This window comes from Pteropus vampyrus, unplaced genomic scaffold (assembly GCF_000151845.1).
Source record: "Pteropus vampyrus isolate Shadow unplaced genomic scaffold, Pvam_2.0 Scaffold387, whole genome shotgun sequence".
Taxonomy (NCBI): domain Eukaryota; kingdom Metazoa; phylum Chordata; class Mammalia; order Chiroptera; family Pteropodidae; genus Pteropus; species Pteropus vampyrus.
In genome coordinates, this window is record NW_011889168.1 from 3032357 (window position 1) to 3047817 (window position 15461).

At 36.5% G+C, this 15461-nt stretch overlaps 1 protein-coding gene across 1 annotated transcript; it reads left to right on the plus strand.

Moving 5' to 3' along the window:
- The first annotated feature begins 454 nt into the window (after positions 1-454).
- Positions 455-15122, plus strand: KRBOX4 (KRAB box domain containing 4). Its single transcript, XM_011380095.2, is given in 5 exon segments — positions 455-469; positions 2655-2781; positions 3183-3275; positions 14861-15058; positions 15061-15122. Coding segments are annotated over 5 exon segments (495 nt in total).
- The last annotated feature ends 339 nt before the right edge of the window (positions 15123-15461 follow it).

Below are 15461 nucleotides of genomic sequence, written 5' to 3' on the forward strand. Positions count from 1 at the left end.
TTCCCATTTTGTGTTTCTTCATTTTTAATGGAATCCCTTTTGCTGGAAGTTTAGTCACTTCCAAATTTTTGAATGGTGGAAACAACTACAGTTAATATCCTTGCAGCTTTGTGCTCATTTATCATTATATTTTTATGATAAATTTCCAGAAATAGAATTATTGAGAGAAAGGAGGTGTGGGGTTAACAGCTTCTGAGTAGATGTTTTAAAACACAAATTATACATCTGTCCAGGAAGCAGGAAAAAAATTCCATGTGCAAAACCCACATGCGTTTAGTGGTGTCTCAAGGAAACAGGCTGGCACTACCAGGCCATGTTTCCAGATCATTCTACCCAGGGTGCAAGAGTGATTATTGTTAGGCTGGTGATGATGATCTCATGGCTGTATGCATTGATCTTGACCCTTCTGATTCTGCCTTTGTAGATCTCCATCCTTTGTCCAGGACAGAACAGAATGGCCATGTCCCAGGTGAGTTCCTCATTTACCCCCTACTTCATTTCTAGTGAGCTTGAGGCAACGTTTGGGAATCAATATTGTAATCTTGAAAAATCTGTTAATCCCCTCTGCTCTGGCTGTTTTCTCATCAACCTGTAATCTACCTCAGATTTCTCCAATCCTTACTTTCCCCTTTGTAAAAAGAATAAGAAAAAGTAAAAAGACAAAGACTTTTGTCATCTACTTCTTTTTCTGGAAAATATACCTCATCTTTTTCTTTTCCTTCTCAGAGAAGATTATTTAAATAAATAGACTCATCTTGCTTTTTCCATTTCTTCACTTTCAGTTCACTTTTTGTTTTTTCATTATATTTAAAATAATGAAAATAAATTCATGTTTAATGTTTCAATATGCATACAAAATAGTAGCCAAAATATCTTCATTTCTTCTCCCACCAGTACCATATTCTTCCTCAGAGATGCCTACTGTTAATAGTTAGGTAATAATGTGGTGTGAATGCATTTACATCACTTTAATTAACTAAAAATAGATACATACGTAATGTTGTGTGTGGTTTTGCACTAATGTCATCCTACTCCCATACCTATCTTGCTTGTCCCACCTGATTATATTGTGGGTGGTGTTCCTCATCAGTACATAAAAATTATTTCATTTCCTAGTTCATGGTTATGGATATATCCTTTAACCTTTTCTCTATTCATGGATACTGAGATTTTTAATTTTCTTTTTCTATTATAAATGGTGCTTCTTGAACAACTTTCCTTGTTTTTTTTTTTTTTTTGGACTTTCTATGTCTCTATTTGTCCAGTAGTACAGGTATTTGTAGAGAATATACCTGGAAGTTGGAATTTTAAGTCAAAGGTATTCACACTTCAAATTTGCCCTCCCAAATCCTAGACTAATTACTACTTTCACAGAATTTTAAAGACCAGATCATTTCTATGTTCAACTTTTCCTGGCTATTGAATGATGAAAGGAATCGATTCATTTTATGAAGCCACTTAACTTTAAATTTGAAGAAGATAGTACAAAAATGTAAATTATAGACCATTTTAACTTAAGAACATACATGCCAAAATTCTAAAAACATATTCTGAATAGAGCATTTATAAATTGAATTGGGTATTTTTAAAAGTATTTTGTACAAATGGTAAAAAATTCAAACAAAAGCTTTGTTCAACAAAAGGTGAAAAATAATTCTCCCTCTAACCCTGTCCTTGTCTCCATTTTTTAAACATTCTTCTAGAGATCATATATGTATATCTATGTATTTTGATATAAGAATCCAGTTTTCTTTTTATTTCTTGTTATCTATTAGAGCACATTCTGGTCCTTTTATTTCACTGTGTATTCGCTCAATGCCAGATTTTCTCACATCAGCACTCTTGATATTTTAAGCCAGATAATGCTGAATTGTGGAGGGCTTTTGTGTGCGTTGGATGATATTTAGCAATATCGCTGACCTTTACCCTCTTAATGTCAGCACTCCCAGCCTACGCCCTTTGTCATGACAGTGAAAGATTTCTACATACATTGCCAAATGTTTCTGGAGGACAAAATCAACCAACGTTGTACCTAATTTATGAAAAAGACTACTTGATATTCCACTGGCTGGAAATACCATTATATATTTACCTTTCTGCTAGGGATGTACATTTAGGATATTGATGTCATTTACAACGTAGCAATAAATATCCATGTACATTTCAGTTTGTGTCCATGTGAGTATGTCTGATCTGGAAGATAACTTTCTAGAGGTGAGAATTCTAGGTCAAAGGCTATGTGTATCTTGAATTTTGACAGCTTAGGACTTCTAAGCCAGGTGGCCCCCTGTTCTTATCAGTGTGGTCATAGTCCCTAGCACCTGAGCTATCATTTGGGAGGAGTGAGAGTAGGGTGTGGGCTGCTCTCAGAACTCCTGCTGGTGACACATGCTGGTCACTGCCCTTCTGCACACTCTGTTTCTTGTCTCATATCTTTCTGCAGAGGTGAGTAAAACTGGTGCCATGCCTACTGGGGCCTTGTGTATGCAAAATGTCTTCTTGAATTTAAGACCACCAAGTGTGGGTATGACAGGATGGGATCCAGAGTGTAAATAGGTGGGTTATTGGAATTCAGGCACTTAGAAATGCGAGTTCTTGTTTGTCATGTCCCCCAAGCCCATCACTCTGGGGTAAAGAGGAATGTGCTGTTGCAGAAATCATTGACCTTCTAGGACGTGTTCATGGACTTTACCTTGGAGGAGTGGCAGCAACTGGACTCCACTCAAAAGAGCCTCTACAGAGACGTCATGCTGGAGAACTACAGCCACCCGGTCTCTGTGGGTGAGGGACTGCTTTACGATGTGACTAGAATACCCCAAATTCTGTCTCTCTCTGTCTCTCTCTCTCTCTCTCTGTCTCTCTCTCTCTGTCTGTCTCTCTCTCTCTCTCTGTCTCTCTCTCTCTCTCTCTCTCTCTCTCAGCTACTGGATACTCAGGGGTGTCTGAAGCCCTGAATGAGTTCAGGCCTAAGGCTCACTGTCAAGAATTCAAAATTTCATTTGCATCCTGCACAATACATTTGTGCTCTCACCTTTTCTGTGAATGTTTTGCATGAAGAGCAAATAGCTGTACTTATAGGACAGTTACTAAGGCCAGATCATCTTCAGCCTGCAAGGATGGCCCTCAGTTCTGAACTGCCTCCAGCATTAATAACAAAGTCCTGTGTCATTTCACTTCCTCAGGATACCTTGTAGCCAAACCAGATGTGATCTTCAGGTTGGGACAAGTAGAGGCCAGGAAGGCAGATGGAGAACCCGCAACCCAGAGCTGTCCAGGTGAGCACATGCCAGCCTGTCAGGACAGGGGAGAGGGACCCTGTATGGCAGTGAGAGTTTGGCCTCAGGGGTTGTGCCCAAGAGCTCTTAGAGCTCCCAGCCTTGGGAACACAACTCAGGTCTGATGAAACTAGTAGTGGTTCTGATATCCAAAGGATACCCCCACCTACAGCCCCCTTGTTCTTGTTGAGGTTTCTGACAATGTGACCAAGCTGTTCCTTTGATCCATCTCTACCTTATTTATCCTAGTTGGCTAGTGAGAAGTGCCAAGGCTTTTCTTCTGCCTTCTCCTCCCCTTTATGGAAGCTTCTGGGGCTTTCCCCCTATCTTGGGCATTTGCATTTTCATCAGAAGAGAAGCAGATGCAGGTGTGATGTTTCCTCTTTATTTGCTATATGGTGGGGCCTTTAAGTCTGAAACTTGGAGTCTTGTTTTCAACCTACCTGGTTTATTGGAGTTGGTGTAAACAAAAAAAAAAGTTTTCCTAGTGAGCTTCAACTCTACCAGGCCAGGTACCAACATGTCCTTGTCTGCCTTCACATTGTGAATGTCAACCTTAACATAGGCCTCTGTTTCTTATTTTCTCTCAGGCTTTTCCAAAGCTGACTTGATGCCACCTAGTTTCAAATTCCTCCTCTTATCAGTACTTCCTTCCCACTCAACTCTAGTCTTTTGTATTATCTATTTATTCAAAAAAGAAATAATCAGACGAGGACGTTGCTCCATGGTGGCAGGCTTCTGTGAGTGGTATTTCAGTCCTGGGCAGAGCTGCTTTTTACCTTGTTTGTTTTTGTGTTTTTGCTCTGGGTCTCTTATGGAAATTCAGAAACTCTTTAAATGTTAGTCTTCCTCTTTTTCTCTCCCAGGCACAGTGGCCACTCAGTGGGCCCACCCAGAAGTCTGTCTAGAATGCTGCTACTATTCATTGTGATCCATGGACTAGCAGCTTGGGCATGGCCTGGGCTCCATGCAGACTCTTGGGGCCACCTCAGACTGACTGAATCTGCTTTTCAACAGCTGTTAGAGGTTAATGTCAGAGCTCCAGCTATAGTCAGACGCTGGCCCAGGTGAGTCCCAGGTGGTTTCCCCAGAGCTCATACCCAGTAGACAGGGGCACCCTCTCTCAGAGCCTCCCTGTGTGGGCATGCACTCACCTGTAGATTCTCTCAGGGACATTTTGGGTTACAATTTCCTCTTTATTGGTCAGTCATTCCTATATCTGCTGCCTTGTAGAGATTCATCAGGATTTCTGGTCTTTTGATGGCATGTTTTTTCCTACTTCAGATGTTTCCAGGGATTGTAAATGGCTGTGAGTCTCATTCTCATTTCAGTGGTATCCTGAAAGGAGGAAAAGCAAACTAGAGGCACAGTCCAGACCAAATTCTCTTGTATAAAAACTGCACGATATTAAAAGTAATGGGGGCTCATGTTAGTGTAGGAGTATGTAACAGTATGGGATACAGAGTAATCCTAGTGCATTTCCAGTCACACCTCCAAGGGCATCCTCTTCTCACAGTTTCTGTTTTTAATTCTGGTGAGCATCTCCCTAAATTCAGAGAATATTCTCACACCTCCATTTCAGGATTTTTCAGTTTTAGCTCCCTTTTATGAAAGATAAGGATTTAGTTCAATTACACATTGGTTTTCTGCTCCCCAGCTCTTTCAAATTTTTGTTAAATATGTATCTTTAGTTTCTTTATTTTGCTGGTTCTTTGTTACACTGAAGAATTTTGGATTTTATCCTAGATAGTGGTGATGGTTTCATTGTTTTTAATCTTAGTTTATCATGTAATAAACCTGGTTAGATTCAGACCACTAGCTTTGTCTCACCTTCTGTGATTGTTGATTCCGATCAGTTCAGTTTTCAAAGTCTTTGCTGTCTTGCTTCAGGTCTGTCTTATGCATGTATCACTCAGGTGTAAGTCTCAGACTTGAGCTATGGTTTAAATCTTAGTTTAGTTCAGTTTTTAAAGCTTTGGTATGATGCTTTGCTTTCCCTTTTATGCACAGCCCTTGGATGAGCTCATGTCTTGTGGAGGTTCTTAGGCCATTGGGACAAAGTCTTGTAAAAAAAGAGTGAGGACAAAAAAGAATCTGATGTATAGGCTGCTTTTCCACTTTTAACTCACTTTCAAAGTCTGCCTGCTTTTGTTTATTTGTTAGAATCCTCAAGTAGTTGCTTTACATATTTTGTCCAGGATTTTTAGTTGCAATAATCAGTAGGAAAGAGAGGCTATAGTAAACATACTCAATTGTGACCAGAAATGAAAACCTCGGTTTCATTTGTTCTTCTTTTATTTTATTATTTTTGTCCTTCTGCTAGTTTGAATTTAATTTTCTCTTTTCCTAGTTTCATAAGGTAGAAACTTAGATCATTAATTTGATAGCTTCTTTTTCTAACATAAGCATTGTGAATGCTATGACTGTCTTTAAGTACTGATTCAGCTGTTTTAACACCTTTATTGTAGTATAATTGACATACAAGAAATTGTACATATTTAAAGTACTCAATTTAATAAGTTTTGACATGTACACACTCATGACTCCATCACCACAATGAAGATAATAAGGTCATAGAAAGAGTCAGGAAGTATTCCCTTCCCTCTTCAGTTCTTTGAAAGAATTTGTGTAAAATTGGTATTATTTCTTCCTAAATGTTTGATAGAATTCCCCAATGAAGTCATCTGGGACTGGAGTTTTCTTTGTGGGAAGGCATTAAACTACAATTTCAATTTCTTTAATAGAAATTGAACAATAGATATTGGGTTATTCAGATTATTCTTGAATGAACTTTGGTAATTTGTGTCTTTCAAGGAGTTCATTCATTTCACCTAAATTGTCAAACTTATTGGCATAATGTTGTTCATAATATGCCCTTATTATCCTTTTTATTTTTGAGAGTCAATGATAGTCTCATTGAGTTTTCAAAAAGTCTGATCACATGTAGTAGGGAAAACTAGGAACTTCATTAAAAGGGAGATCTCGCCCCCAACTAATGTCTGCTTCACTGCTCAGGCTAGAAGTTTTGAGTGGCAAAAGAATCATGCTCAGCTTTTTCTTTCTTTCTTAGTTACCACTTTCCCCTCTCTCTCACCACCCTCTCACTCAACAACTAGGCCATCTTTGGCTCCTTGGGTGGAGCAGTGAGGAAGGAAGGAGATACAGAGGACAAAAATAGTTTGCCCTAACAGATTAAGATGTACTCTGATAGTATTGCCCTCTACATGTGGCAAATTCCAAAGACCAATTCTTCCTGTCCTTGGTACATTTTTGATTTCCTTGGCGATGCCCTAGCTAGGGACTCCTGACTATAATTTCCTCAATGGCAGCAGTACCTCTTTCCAACAAATTGTTCAACATACCTCCTTCTCACTCCCACCCTCCAGCCCCACAATGCACCTCCAATCTCTTTTTACTGAGGTTACCTTGATGCTAATAGAAAGCCATCTTTCTAAGCCCTCTTTCTAGCCCTCTTCATATCCAGAGAGTCCATATCTGGCTTGTGGAGCATGTGTGTGTGTGTGTGTGTGTGTGTGTGTGTGTGTGTGTGTGTGTGCGTGTGCGCGCGTGCACAGCGAGACCTGCACCTTGATCTCTTCACTCCCTGTGCACCTCTTCACTGCTGCCACATTCTGCCTCTGCCTGCCTTTCACTGATAGAGTTTTTCTGGGTGCAAATCAGGTTCCAAGTTCTCTGTGTCCTCCAAACTGTAGTGGACATAAATCAAGTTATATTCTTCAAGTCCTTACTAGATTAAGGGTGAGGCAAACATACTCCTCCCTCCCCTATTGTTGGAGAAAGAAAATGCCACAGCTTTCAAACAGTTCTCTCCAAAGAAATTTTCTTCCTCGGTTTCTTCAAGCTTAATACTCTTCTACTTATAAGGTATATGTTACTGCTGAGGTACATTAAGTGGTTTTGACCTACTCTTTTTAAGTCCTGCAAAGGTCTCTGAATGGGGGAAGCACTTGGTAGTATTTTATTACCAGCCTTTAAAAAGAAGAGTGGGGTTTTTTAAACTTATTTTTATCTCGTGATGCTGTACATGGGTTCTAATATCATGTTAAACCAATTCCATAAGAGCATGGATTGCAGCTAGGTGGATAGATACAGCCTCCTGACATAGCTGAAAATTCAAGTTTTGAATAGGAAGTATCTATGTTAAAATGCAAAGCTCTGTAACTTTAATGCACCAAAATTGATGGTACAGACAATGCATGGTTTAGACTGCCCAGTAGAACTTTCTGCAATTATGTCAATGTTCACCATGTATGTAAACTTGTAGTATGGGCACACTCTTCACATTTTGGTAATCTGGTGTGAATTGGTACATTATTACAATTTTCATTTCCTTGATTACTAGTAAAGGTATTTATTATTTTATATGATATCGACTATGTGGATTTTTTCTTCTGTGGCTTGCCTGTTCATATCCTTTATTCATGTTTTTTGTTGGGGTGTTTGTCTTTTTTATTGGTTTATATGGATTCTTTACATATTCTAGATTTCAATTTGGTATGTAGTCAATATCTTAGTCTTGGTTATTGATGATGTTTTTTGAGTAGAAGTTTTAATTGTAATGTAATCAGATTTACTTATTTTTTAGTTTGCGCTTTTTGTATAATTTTAAGTAATTCTTTTCTGGCTGACCTCATAAAGATGTTTTAATATAATTTTCTTCTAAAAATTGTAACTTTTACTTTTCATTTTCTTAAAATCTACCTAGACTTTATTTTTATACAACTTATGAGGAAGGGAACTATTAGTTCACCTTTTTTCCCATGTGAACATCCACCTGTACCATGTCATGTATTGAACCCTTTCCAAAAAGGTGTATGTCATTTCAGGCAGAGGTCAAGTTTTATATATGTGTGAGTCTGTTCCTAGGTTCTCTATTTTGTCCCGTTGGTCTGTTTGTCCCTTTGCCATTATCATGCTTTTATAACTGTATTCTAATGGGTTGAAATGTATAAAGCACTTAAAACAGTGTCTGGCAGTAATGCTATATAAATGTCAACTGTTACACCAATCTTATTGTTATTAACATTATTAATAGCTGGTAGGATGAATCCCCCTTATCTCTTTTGACTCTTTGGTCTCTCATACAGATATTTTTGGATTAGTTTGTCAAGTTCCATAGAAACTCTGCTTTGGGATTCCAATTGCAATTGCATTGTATTTGAGAAGAGTTGGAAGTAGGTTCAGGGTTGGCATCATTTTACTATTGAATTTTCCTATCAGTGAACTCTTACTCAGCTTTTCTCTTCCATCATTTAGTAATATTTTCAACTATTCTTCAGGAAGTGCTTACACATTTTTTGTTAAATTTATTCCTAGATACCTTATACTTATTATTTGCAATCGTGATTGGGATCTTTTTTCCTATTGCATGTTCTAACAGGTTAATCCTAGTGTATGAGAATGCTAACAATATTTATTCAACTTGTGTACAGAAACCTTTCTGATGCTTTTATTCATACTAATTAGATTTTCTTGAGTGTTCTGTGTAAACAGTTATCTTCATAAAAACAATTTTGTATTTTCCTTTCCAATTATACCTTTTAATTCTTTTTTAAAAATCTCATTGTATTTGTCAAGGCCTATACAGTATTGAATAGATGCAGTGATAGCAAGTTCCTTGTTCGTTTCTGATTTTAATGGAAATAATGATGAGGACAATGATAGTAATGTAATGATGGGCAATATATGAGTGCTTGCTATGTGCCACAAATGCACTGTTCTGTATGCTTTGTACATATTACAGAGCTTAATCCTCCAAATGACCCTGTAGAGTTGGTTATCTTCATTTTATAGATGAGAAAACTGAGGCACAGAGCGATTATGTAGCTTCTAAAACTTTCAGCATTAAGCATATTTGCTGTGGTATTTTGAAAGATACCTTTCATCAAATGCTCCTTCTATATTCCTAGTTTGCTAAGAATTTTTTTTAAAAATCATGAATGAATGTTGTTTTTCCTTAAATGCTTATTTTCTGCATTTATTGAGAAAATGTTTTTGCATTTTTTCCCTATTAATTTGGTGGATTATATTAATAGATTTTCTGATATTGAACTGTTCTTGCATTCCTGCACTAAACTCTATTTAGTTGTGCAGCATTTTTTAAATTAATTGAATTCACTTTACTTGTAATTAATTTAAGAGTTTTGCATTAATAATCAGAAGTGAGATAGAGCTTAGGTCTTCTTTCCTTGTATTGTCCTCTTATTTTGGTATTCAGGTTTATACTAGCTGTATAAAATAGATTGGGTACTTTTCCTTCTTTTTTTCTAGTTTGTGAAACTGGATTGACTGAAATTTACCTGTTTTTGAGAGTTTGATAGCAATCATCTACAAAAACATCTGGATAGGGTGGCCTTTTTTAAGGCAAGACTTTTGATTACATTACAGAGTAAATTTTATACTTTTTAAAATAATTTCTAATTTATTCACACTTTCTGTATCTTCTGTTAATTCTGGTCATTTTTTTAGACAATTATGTTTCATCTGAGATTTCAAATTTACTGACCTAAGACAGTATTGTCTTTTGATTAAAGAAAAGTAAGTTTCATTTTTATCAAAGTAGATCATGTCTGAGGTTTGATGAGTAAAATTAATGTGGTAAAACTAAAGAAAGTCAAGAGCATGATAAACATAAAATTCAGGATCGTGATTATGCGAGAAGAAAGAGAATGAAATAGGTATGTGAAAACCTTCAGAAGTAACGATAATTTGTTTTTTAATGAGTGGTGAATATGCAAGTATTTTTTATATCACTATTTTTTATAATTTATCTATATTTTACAAAAATTATTCAGAACTTTCTGTTATGGAAGAATAAGATTTAGCTCACTTCATTGCTTCTGCCACTCACACACAAAGACTTTTCCCCGTGTTCTCCATATGATTATATCATAACTTTGGTTTCCATCAGTACTGTTATTTACAACATTATGACTATACATATCTGAGTCATGTAGTAACCTATGATTAATTTACCTTTCCTACATAACATTTTGTTTCCTTTGGTTAATATTTATTGTATTTCTTTCATTTGCTTCTTTCTCTATGTACTTACATAGAGAAACACTCAATGACCAGTTGTCTAGACTGACTCTGAAGGCTTCCAGAGCTATCAAGTGTTCCATCAGTGTCATACCTTAAGTTTGTCTAGAGCCATCTGATCACTCCCTTGTAGGTGGATTCTCATTCTGACTTGCACAGCTGCTGCTATTCTGACATCTCTCTTCCCCATTATTCTGGGGATCCTCTCTACTTTCTGCATTGTTAGAATCCCTATTTGCTTTATGCCATGCCGTCTTCCACATTTCATTGGTGCACATTCTTCCATTACTTTCTTTAGAAAGGATGAATATAGGTCTACAGGAAATAAATTTTTTTGAGATTTTTGAATATCTAAAAGTGTTTGTTATATCCTCATCCTAGATGGATAGTTGAGCTTAGGGTAGAGGTCTAGGATGGACATTTTTTCCATTAGACTTTTGAAGGCATTGCTCCATTGTCCTCTGATTTTAATGTTCCTTTTGAGAACTCTGAAGCTATTCCAATTATTGATATTTAATATCAATTTTTTTCTATCTGTAAGCTTATAAGATCTTTTCCCCTTTATCTCATGCTCTCTGACATTTCTCCATGTACCTCAATGTGGGATCATTTCACGAGTATTGCTGGGTACTTGGTAAGAGATAAATTCCACAGGGATGGTTGCTCCTTTCTCATGCAAAGCTAAGATGCTGCAGAGCTAGACAGCCAAGTGCAAGTGGCAAGTCCAAGGCAAGTGCACTTTGTCTGTGGGAGATTCCAAATTGACCCACTAAAAATAGGCACTTCAGGCCAGAAAATCATCAAACTTCAATGGTCAGGCATCTAGACCCCCAAAAGAACAGGTGTTCAGTGCCTCAAGCAAATAGTCTTACCAACATAGGGAACGTTCCCAAAACTGAGTTCCCAGACCTCAGTCAAGAGCCAGGCCTGCTGTGTTAACATTTACCTTCACGTTACCTTTACTGTACTCTTTATTGCTTCATGTGGATTTGAGTTACCATATAGTATCCTTTCTTTCTTGGAGGTGAGCTCCAAGTTACATCAAATAGTAATAGCAACCTGGGGATGGAGCTTTTGGTGGAGTTCCAAAATAGGTCAGCTGTTCGAGTTGCTGTGAGACTGCAAGTTTTCACTGCTAATGGATCACAGAGTTGGGGAGCCAGCAGTTTGAGGTCAGAGGTGGGGAGTGCATCGCACCAAGTGAAATACCACAGACTTAGCTATTCTTACTGAGGTTCACTGATTATTCTTCAGTAAATGCTTATTAATTTGTTGTATGCCTTTGGTTAATTTCCAAAGTACTGAAAAATGTATTTTGGTAATTTTGCAAGTATTTTCATTGCTTTTATGGGGGAGAGGATTAACTGAGGTCTTCATCCCACTATTCCAGAAGTCCTACCTTAAGGCATTTCTCTTAAAACTGCAGAAGAGTAGAAAATCATAATCACAACATACCCTTACAGTTACCTCCCAGAATTAGCAAATGTTAACATTTTGATATTTGGTGGTAATGAGTTTTATTTAAATAAAAGTGAAGCCCCCTTTCCCCTCCTGAGTCCTGCTCCCCTCATTCTCTCCCTAGGCAAATAATATCAAGAATTTGGTGAGTATCCTTCTAATCCATGTTTTTATACTTTTAGTACATATTTGTATCTGTAATCAATATAACATTCTTTTTATAAACTTACCAGATTAGTATACTTGAACAATAGGAGTCTTTCTACAACCTGCTTTCTGTATTCAGCATTGCCCTTCAAACTTTCCCTATGCTGATTCATTACATTTAGTTCATTCATTTTAACTCTTGTATAACATTCTAGTCTCTGAGTATCATGGTTCATTAATTCATACATCTATTGGTTGTTTCTAATACTTTTTTGCCATTCTGTACATGTATACTGATTCACATTTGCAGAATTTCCCTATGGTATAACTACAAATGGAATAAGTAGTAGGGTGTGTACATTTTTAACATTATTAGATGTATTACATTTTTTCTCACACAAATAGGATCAATTTGCCTTGTGTATTTAAGAGGTTTGTATCTATTTAAGTGAAATTGCTTTATAATATGTTCATATTCTGTCATCTGCTTTTGTCATCAAGATCATTTGGTTTTGTATAACATTAAGCATTGTTTGACCAATGTTCTTCTGGTTATTAGTGTTGGATATATCTCTTCCCATAATTTTATTTTCAATATTTTTCTCTCATTTTGCTCTAATTGTCTTTTGAAAACAAAGAGCTGATTTTTAAAAATGTAATTTGTTATGCTTGGCTTTAATTAATATTGATTGTGTTATTACTACATTTGTATTTCTTCTTTTATTGTATTTTTTATATATCCTGCTTTTTCTTTACCTCTTTTTTCCTGCCATTGCTGGATTTTCTTTACCTCTTGGCCTTTTCCCCTTTGGTCATTTTCTTCTCAAATAATTTAAGTACCAAACATTATTCTTAGCCAGACTTTGTGCTGGCAAATTCTCTGTCTTGTCTTTTCCAAAATGTCTTTATTTTGTCATCTTTCTTTATGATAATTTATCAAGGCATTGATGACAGCTTCTCTCAGGACTTTGAACATATTCTTTAATCTTATGGCTTTTTTATTTTGCTGATGAAGTCTGATGTTGATCTGTTTCCTTATAGGTGCATTTAAAAATTTCTCCATGATAGCTTTCAATACTTATTTTCCGACTTTAAAATCTTGTGGTTTTAATAAATAAATAAAGTCTTGTGTTTTCAGTGAACTTTGTTTAAGTGTAGATTTGCCTTTATTTACTACACTCAGGACTCTGGACATTCAGGGATAGGATGCATGCCTTTCTTCCATTCTAGAAAACTGTCAGTCATTGTCTCTTCAAATTTTGCCTAGATTGGAGGTCCCCAAGACCACTACTACATTCAGAGATTCTTGTGAAGAACTCGTGGGAATTGGCATATTGTTGTATTTACAGCTAAAATTTATTACAGTGATGTAGTGAGGATATACAACTAGATTATAAGAGGAAAAGACACTAGTAGAGTCTGGAAGAATCCATATATGGGATTCCTTATATTCTGTCCTTCTCGTGAAAGGTCACACAAGGCACACTTCTTCCAGCAGTGAAAATTTAGCAACATGTTTATGATATTTATGCCCAGGGAAGGCCATTAGAGACTCAGCACCCTTGATTTTAATCGGAAGCTAGTTAGATACACAAACTCTGCCTAGCACATACCAAAATGCCAGACTCCCAGCAGGAAAGGAAATGTTCAGCATAAATCATATTGTTTGTACAAGCAGCCTTATCAGTTAGAGAATGATAGGGGCATTCCTGAACTCCACATTCCCAGATGTCAGCCAAGGGCCACCCTTGCAAGCAGGACTTTCTAATTATAGCAGTCTCAGGGCTTCTCTGTCAACCTGTTTCTTGGCATATTGCCGCTCTGTTTTTGTCTATTGTTCCAATTGGATTTTATGTTAAACCTTTGTTAGAACTTATTTTTCTATTTTTCTTACCATATTTCCATTTTGTTAACTCTTTATGCTACATTTTGGTTGATTTCCCAAGATCTGTCATATAATTCATTAAATCTATTTTTATCTGTGACTAATACAACCTCTATCTACTGTTCAACCTCTAGTTTTCTATATCACCTATGTTTGTTTCCTTTTTCAAAATTTCTTGTTTTTCACCCATAGTCCAGGTCTTACCTGATTTCTTGGAATACTTGAAATGTTTTCGTTTTAAAGTCCATATAATTCTACTAGATACACTTCTAGGAATGTGGGAGTATCTTTAAATGTATCTGCTGATTCTCTCTTATGATTCATTTCTTTGTGAGGTTTTAAACTTCTTACTGTGAACTCTTCTGTGATAATTGGTTTTCTATAGACATTCTTTGAGCCCCAAGCTATAAAAAAATAAGAACATACCTTTTGGAAATTTTGCCAATACTAGGAACTTACTAACAACAGGACCAATTTTTAGGTTAATTTTTCATCTTGTTTTCTCTGTACTACACTGATAATCATTCGGATTGGGTTACAGAACTAGGATTTTTTATTTTTACTTTTTGTATATAATATCCTTATTTCCAATTTCCTTGACCAGTGGGGAGTCTTTCTAGTTCCTGTTACACAAGCATGGAAGCCCCTCATGATTCCAGCTTTAAGCACAAATTACATTCTTGAACATTTATGGCCTGTGGTCTAGATTCCCCTGCAAAAACTCAAGCTTCAGTTTCTGTTCATCCCATCACTTTAAATTTGCACTTCACTTTTGACACCTAATAAATTTCCTTTTTTGATTTTGAGCTTGACTGTATATTGAATTATTTTTGTTAAATATGGGCCAACATTTCACTGTATTTTCAGTTAGGGGAGCTGGTAGTGGTGGTTATAGAGCATAAGGAGGCTCCATCCACATCAGCTCAAGATCATTGATAGGAGTATACTGCAGGATGTTTATGAATTAATTTTGTCCCAGAACATTATAGTAGAAACATTTACAAATTTAATGATTCATTGCATTTCTCCCTAGAAGTTTTGCAAGTTGATGACCAGATAGATAACCACAAGGAAAGCCCAGATAAACCTCTGTGGCAAGCTGCATTTATGGAAAAGGAAACAATGAATGATGAATGTGGCCAAGAATTCAAAACATTCAGAAAAATCATTTATCCCTGCACAGACTTTGTTTCTATAAGACAAAGACTCCTTAAATATTATCCATGGGAAAGGTGTTCAAAACATCGTTTAAATTTTCTTAGTCAAAATAGAAGCCGTGTAAGAAGGAAAGATGATGAATGTCAGGCATATTGGAAATTGCACTTCCATTCTAATCTTGATAAAGCTCAACCTGGAGAGAAATTCTTTGAACTGAATCAGCATGGAAAAAGCCTCCACCCTAAGCAAGCCCTTAATAAAAGTCAGAGAATTCAAACTGTGGAGAAACTCTATAAATGTCCTGAATGTGGGAAAATGTTTATCCAGAAAGCAAACCTTGTTGTACATCAGAGAACTCACACTGGAGAGAAACCTTATGAATGCTGTGAATGTGCAAAAGCCTTCAACCAGAAGTCAACTCTCATTGCACACCAGAGAACTCATACAGGGGAGAAGCCCTATGAATGCACTATGAG